Genomic DNA, 7390 nt, shown 5'->3' with positions numbered 1-7390 from the left:
CNCNCNCNCNCNCNCNCNCNCTCTCTCTCTCTCTCTCTCTCTCTCTCTCTCTCTCTCTCTCCCCCCCCCCCCCCTCATGTTCTCCACAATTCATTGTCTCATGTTTTACCTTAGAAAGCTCCACTACTGCTTACAGTTGTCTTTCGGTATACAAAGCTAGTTTATTCTTTGAAATGCTGTTTACCAAGGCTTGAATAATAAACTTTTAAATAACTTGGCCTTTCTTATGATTTAGAAAACATGTGAACAACTTCACGAACTATGGTCGGCTCCTTTCCGTATCATTATAGCTATGGTTCTTCTTTACCAACAATTAGGTGTTGCATCGCTTATTGGATCCTTGATGCTAGTCCTCACGATCCCCATCCAGGTCAGCATGTCATTATTATTCTTTTTTGGCTCTTCTGCTTCAACAGGCTGTGTTATCCCTTTATAGACTTTTCTCATATGTTCGAGCTTAGAAAACCTTAACATTGTTTGCTTTCATTTGTATTCATTTCCCTCGTGAAAGTTACTGCTAGTTGTATGGTTGTCTGTTTGAATTTGTTTGCAAGACTAGTGAGTTAGTGTATTGCTTAGATCTCAGTTACTCCTATAGTGTCACTTCCACTATTGGATTTTGTCCATCAAAAATTACTATAATGAGTCATTTTATCTAATTTTTTTTTCTAAATAGACAACTATTATCAGCAAAATGCGGAAACTAAGAAAGGATGGACTGCAACAGACTGACAAGAGAGTTGGCCTCATGAATGAAATTTTAGCTGCCATGGACACTGTGAAGTATGACTGAATTAGATTATTCTAGATAGTCTAGCAGTGATGTTTATTATTATTATTATTCATTAATATGATATTATGTTTCAGATGTTATGCCTGGGAGACAAGTTTTCAGCAGCGAGTTCAAAGTATACGGAACAATGAGCTTTCGAGGTTGCGTAAAGTGCAATTACTATCTGCTGTACGACACAACACTTCTTCTTTTCAATTATGTACTTTCTATAAGATGAAGGAATCATAAACCACAATCATGTGGAAAATTTCAATTTCAAGCCTTCCCTTCATTATCGACTATCAGAGAAGTAACCGTTGGTTCTGATTTTGCATTCATTTGAAACTGAGTGTCTATACGAATTGTTATCACACCCTTTAAAGCCTCTTCACTTTGCTCATATTCATAATTTGCAAATGCAGCTATTTATGAGGCTGACAAGGTCATATCATTGTAGTTACATGCTTGTATTCTAGTGCGGTATAGTGGTACACTCTAGAGTGATTTATTATTGGTAAAAATTTTGATTTCTCTGTGACACATTTGAGCATGGAATAAGGTATCAACCTAGATTAACTTAATTAGGGATATTGTAATAACGTACAGCTACAATCTCAAACAAAATGTAAGAGGCACAGTTTTTACAATTCCTTTATAATTTGTGCAGATGGTTCAGTACTTAAATTGATTATGTATGGATAAGTAACTGTTTACTCGCTGGATTCATAATATTTAATTCGGGCAGAACATTACTATGGATTAGTTATTTGTCACCTCATGGGTCATAGTTTATCTGATCAAATGTCTTGGTTTTGCAGTTTAACAGTTTTATTCTACGCAGCATCCCAGTTGTTGTGACAGTAATTTCGTTTGGGGCATTCACTTTTCTTGGAGGCGAATTGACACCTGCAAGGGCATTTACATCACTTTCTCTTTTTGCAGTGCTACGGTTCCCTGTAAATATGCTGCCCAACTTACTAAGTCAGGTAGCATGGGCTTCTTATCTGTTTACTAATTCATATCACCTACATTTATTTCATCTCATTTACACTTAATTGGTAGATCTTGTATTTTACTTTCTTTTGTGATTATGGGTGTGTCATCCAATTCTCCTAGTTGGTCTCTTCATCTATGGACCTGCTCTTCCTTGACAGATTGTAAATGCAAATGTATCCTTACAGCGGTTGGAGGAACTATTTTCAACTGAGGAGAGAATTCTAGCACCCAATCCACCTCTGGAACCAGGGCTTCCAGCCATCTCAATTCAGAAGGGGTACTTTTCATGGGATTCAGAGGTGTGGTCTTTTATCTTTAGAATTATGTATTTAGTAAGTCGAGAATTTACTCTGCATTATTGATTAGAATATGTGTATTTGGTGTCAACAGTATTTTCAACCTCTGTTCTTTGCCAAGTATTCATGTCTAGTGTCACATGCTTATAAAAGCTTAGTAAGTTTCTTTTCCAATCTGAAGGAGATAGCCAAATGCAAGGTAAAGGTTTAGAAACTTAACGTCTATGAGACATGAACTGTTAAAAAAAGGTTCAAGTATTTTGCTTTCACTGATGTTGATATAATTGGGAATGTTTACCAAGTGGAATGCATAAGATATCTTTTGATTATTTTCTTCTTTTTGTCTCAAACTTTTAGTTTTTCATCCGAAAGCTGTTTGTTTTACCACAATCTAATTAGATGACATGTAAACCATTGAGCTCTATGGTTGACTGTGCCGTCATAGCTTAGAATACATGGAAACACCTGTGAAGTGGAAGAAATCAAGATGCTATTATATCAGTGAATTGGAATTCGTACTAATGGTTTTACCAGAAAAGAGATATTAGTTTTTTAAGGGGACTAGAAAGGTATGAATCTGGAAATTTTTCCTGAAAAGAAAGTAATGTACGTGATGATGCTAGCAGCACGTTGATTCTCAATTTTTTTTTGAAAGGTGATTCTCAATTTTTTTTTTAATATGCAGAGACGTGTTGATAACCCCTATCTTCTCCTTCTTTCATTATGCAGGCAGAAAAGCCCACATTATCAAACATCAACTTAGATATTACAGTTGGCAGCTTAGTTGCAGTTGTTGGCGGCACAGGAGAAGGAAAGACATCTCTTATATCAGCCATGCTTGGGGAGCTGCCTCCCATTGCAGATGCAGGGGTTGTAATTAGGGGGACTGTTGCTTATGTTCCACAAGTTTCATGGATTTTCAATGCTACTGTGAGTCACAGCTTCTCTTCTTTAGAAGCCTATAGAATTCAATGTACCTTGGCTTTCCTTTCAATTTCAAAGTCATCTCTTACCCCTACAAGTACTTAGGAGATGTTAATCATATTCTTCCAGGTACGTGAAAACATTTTATTTGGATCTGAATTTGAAGCTGAACGGTATTGGAAGGCTATTGATGTAACTGAGTTCCATCATGACCTAGACTTACTTCCAGTAAGTGAATTATGAAGTTTTATCTTTTTCGTTACTTCTCATTAATATGTAAACATTCCCATATGTTAACTACTGCACCTGATTTTCCAGGGTCGAGATCTAACAGAGATAGGTGAAAGAGGGGTCAATATTAGTGGTGGTCAAAAGCAAAGGGTTTCAATGGCTAGAGCTGTATATTCTAATTCGGATGTTTACATATTTGACGATCCATTAAGTGCTATAGATGCTCATGTTGCTAGACAGGTATTATTTAAATCTATGTAGTATCATCTCAGGGTTGTACTTATAATCTTACCATGCTGATACATTTAAAAAAATCAACTTGAACTCATTTTCTGAAACTTTTTAATTGTGAGTTTTTGTAAATTTTATGTTGTTAGTTGAGATCATTGTCTTTCAACTGAACCAAGTTCTTTTTAGGTTTTTAACCGCTGTATCATGGAAGAGTTGCAAGGGAAAACTAGGGTGCTTGTCACAAATCAGCTACACTTTCTGCCTCAAGTGGATGAAATTATATTAGTCTTAGACGGTAAAATTAAAGAGAAGGGAACCTTTATGGATCTCTCCCAAAACAGTTTGTTGTTCCAGAAGCTAATGGAAAATGCAGGGAAGATGGATGAACGTGTAGAAGAAAAAGCAGACAATAAAACTGATTACGTGGAAACGTCACAACCTGTGTCGAATGGGGTTGTAAGTGACTTTCTAAAAGATGCATGCTACACCAAGAAAGGGAAAATGAAAGAGAAAGGGAAAGTGAAAGAGAAAGGGATGAGATATGTACTCATTAAACAAGAGGAACGGGAAACAGGTGTTGTAAGTTGGAAAGTTTTACAGAGGTAAGACACTGAATTGTTCTTCAAAGATTTAAGCATCAAGAGAGTCTTAATAAAAAGATGAAGTAGATTACTTCTAGGAAACATAGATTGTCAAAATATTATAGGCTTAACGGTTGAATGAATTTGAGGATATATATGCTTTTCTGTATATTGCTCTGGTTGGAGTTGGTATATAATTGTAACCTAGTATTGTTCTTTTTTGTCAAGCAAAGGGGAATAAGCTGAGCAGGAGCTGTATGAGTTTCCTTCTCTACATGAAAACTTGGCTTATATGATCATAGTGAATTGGTGAATAACGCTTTGTTCATTGTTGGCAGGTATAAACTTTCATTAGGTGGGCTACGGGTGGTCATGGGTCTAATTACTTGTTATACACTAACAGAAGTCCTTCGAGTTTCAAGCAGCACATGGTTAAGTTTTTGGACAAGTCAAAGCTGGTCAAAGATTTATACACCTGGATTCTACATGCTTATATTTGTGATTCTCTCAATTGGTCAGGTATGTCGAGAGTTGGTACATGCACGTTAGATTGTTCTTTGTTATATGTTATCCTATTATATTGTATTTCTACAGTTGTAGCGTTATTTTTAAGTTGCAGAATCTCACAATCCCTTGCACAGAAAATTGTCTTATGAAACCTCAATAGTTCTACTGTGGTTTATATTCGCTGCAATTTGGGGTGTTTCTCTTATAATATATTGTGAAGTGTGTTATTCACATAACAGAAAAAAAGATTTTGCATGTTCATAAAAGAAAACTATCATAGTTGTGACCGTGATGTGGTTTGAAGGCGCTTAATCCACATTACTTGACTCAGGTAACAGTGACTCTGACGAATTCTTTTTGGCTAATCACTTCAAGTCTTCGTGCAAGCCAAAATTTGCATGACGCATTGCTACATGCTGTACTAAAAGCTCCAATGCTGTTCTTTCACACTAACCCAACTGGGAGGATGATCAATAGGTTTGCAAAGGATCTGGATGATATAGATCACAATGTAGCCGATTATATAAACACGTTCCTGGGTCAAGTATGGCAGCTCCTTTCGAGTTTTGTGCTCATAGGCATTGTGAGCACAATATCCCTCTGGGCCATAATGCCACTTCTAATTTTGTTCTATGCAGCCTATCTCTTCTATCAGGTATGTTTATTGTGGTATCAGCTCTTATTTACCTGACTATATTAATGTGCATCAAACTCAAAATATGATATTGAATTTGTTTCACAGAGCACATCCCGTGAAGTGAAACGCTTGGATTCCATTACCAGATCTCCTGTTTATGCACAGTTTGGAGAAGCATTAAATGGTTTGTCATCAATTCGTGCCTATCAAGCTTATGATTGGATGGCAATCATTAACGGAAGGTCTATGGATAATAATATCAGATTCACTCTTGCGATTGGTGGCTCAAACCGCTGGGTTGCTATAAGGTTGGAAACACTAGGAGGTATCATGATTTGGGTGATAGCAACCTTTGCTGTCATGCAAAATGGAAGAGCAGAAAACCAAGTACAATTTGCATCTACAATGGGTCTACTTCTTACTTATACTTTGAATATCACAAGTCTGTTGAGTGATGTTCTTAGACGAGCAAGCAGGGCTGAAAATAGTTTAAATGCTGTTGAGCGGGTTGGAACATATATAGATTTGCCTTCTGAGGCTCCAGCTGTTATTGAAAGCAATCGTCCCCCACATGGGTGGCCATCATCAGGAACAATCAAGTTTGAGGATGTTGTCCTCTGTTATAGGCCTGGACTTCTACCAGTACTGCACGGATTATCATATACAGTTTCTGCAAGTGAGAAGCTAGGAATGGTTGGAAGAACTGGTGCTGGGAAATCTAGTGTGATTAATGCATTGTTTAGGATAGTAGAAATAGAAAATGGAAGAATCTTGATTGATGGTTGTGATGTTTCTAAGTTTGGACTGGCAGATTTGCGCAAAGTCCTTAGCATCATACCCCAATCACCGGTTCTTTTTTCAGGTATGTACTTTAATTGAGCTAATGTGATTTTGCAACGTAAATATAACCATGCTAGACCTTATGAGATGCTTGAATAATGGTCATTCTATCTTGTGTAGGAACTGTACGGTTTAATCTTGATCCTTTCAGTGAGTATAATGATGCTGACCTCTGGGAAGCCCTAGAAAGGGCGCATCTAAAGGATGTCATTAGAAGGAAGTCCTTCGGTCTCGATGCTGAGGTAAAGCCTCCTTTTTATTGGTTAAGTATAGGGTCTGATAATGCTTAGTTGAACTGTAACTCCCGTTTTTCATTTCTTCACTCGGATGCATTGAATAGCAGATAATCTAGTTGTTGAAACGAACAGACTGATGGTATTTTGGATTGTATAATGTCTTGATATATCTAAATAGAGAAACTAATGTATGATTTTTAATATTGTCATTAATGAATCAAGGTTTCTGAGGGTGGTGAGAATTTCAGTGTTGGACAGAGGCAGCTAATAAGTCTTGCTAGAGCATTGCTACGGAGATCAAAGATTCTTGTTCTTGATGAAGCAACTGCAGCTGTGGATGTTAGAACTGATGCTCTCATCCAAAAAACCATACGTGAAGAATTCAAATCTTGCACCATGCTTGTTATTGCTCACAGATTGAACACCATTATTGACTGTGATCGAATTCTTGTTCTTGATGCTGGTCAGGTATGCCTTCACTTTAATGCAATTCCTGCATCTTCTGTTTAGGGGATATATTGCTTGCATAAGAAGAAAGTAGAAACCCTAGGGTAATGCTTATTCTTTAACCTTTGGTTTCAAGAGAAACTATCCATTCATAACTTTCGATCTCCCCGGTTAGGTCCTGGAACATGGTTCCCCAGAAGAACTACTGCTGAATGAAGAGAGCGGATTCTCCAAGATGATCAGAAGTACAGGGCCTTCTAATGCTCAGTACTTGCGCAGCCTGGTATTTGAAGGTGAGAAAAATTAGAGAAATAGAGACGAGACCAAGCAACTGGTTGGCCCGAGACCAAGCAAATCAGTACCATCTTCAATTTTTCATACAGCTGTACCTATTTTATCTAATAAATTGGCTGCAACACCCTTCACAACTACTATACCCTTTGACGTTATATAGAACAATTTGTCGCTCCAGAATCCTGTTCTTCGACTTGGACATTAATCAGAAAACAACAGTACTACTGTAATTAAAAAAAAAAAAAAAAAAAAATGGTCCCAAAACGTAATTAACAAACTCTAACTTAATTAACAAGAATCAACCGAATTAACTTAATTAACAAGAATAATAAAAAGGGAAAAAGACCATTTGCACAAAATAGAAAAAGTCAAACCTCATTTCAATGATAATCTTTTTT

The 7390-nt window shown here is 36.9% G+C and overlaps 1 protein-coding gene across 1 annotated transcript in view; it reads left to right on the top strand.

Moving 5' to 3' along the window:
* LOC101315195 (ABC transporter C family member 12-like) overlaps positions 1 to 7390 on the top strand; it is a 15015-nt gene that overhangs the window by 3353 nt on the left and 4272 nt on the right. Inside the window, exons 12-26 of the mRNA XM_004290532.1 lie at positions 236 to 370; positions 677 to 783; positions 868 to 961; positions 1591 to 1758; positions 1927 to 2067; positions 2794 to 2994; positions 3118 to 3216; positions 3307 to 3459; positions 3637 to 4052; positions 4370 to 4550; positions 4870 to 5193; positions 5281 to 6037; positions 6136 to 6257; positions 6474 to 6719; positions 6874 to 6991. Of these exons, the coding sequence (XP_004290580.1) occupies positions 236 to 370; positions 677 to 783; positions 868 to 961; positions 1591 to 1758; positions 1927 to 2067; positions 2794 to 2994; positions 3118 to 3216; positions 3307 to 3459; positions 3637 to 4052; positions 4370 to 4550; positions 4870 to 5193; positions 5281 to 6037; positions 6136 to 6257; positions 6474 to 6719; positions 6874 to 6991 (3262 nt within the window). The remainder of the gene's footprint in view (positions 1 to 235; positions 371 to 676; positions 784 to 867; positions 962 to 1590; positions 1759 to 1926; positions 2068 to 2793; positions 2995 to 3117; positions 3217 to 3306; positions 3460 to 3636; positions 4053 to 4369; positions 4551 to 4869; positions 5194 to 5280; positions 6038 to 6135; positions 6258 to 6473; positions 6720 to 6873; positions 6992 to 7390) is intronic.

This window comes from Fragaria vesca, linkage group LG2 (assembly GCF_000184155.1).
Source record: "Fragaria vesca subsp. vesca linkage group LG2, FraVesHawaii_1.0, whole genome shotgun sequence".
Taxonomy (NCBI): Eukaryota; Viridiplantae; Streptophyta; class Magnoliopsida; order Rosales; family Rosaceae; genus Fragaria; species Fragaria vesca.
This window is presented reverse-complemented; position numbering and strand designations above follow the sequence as displayed.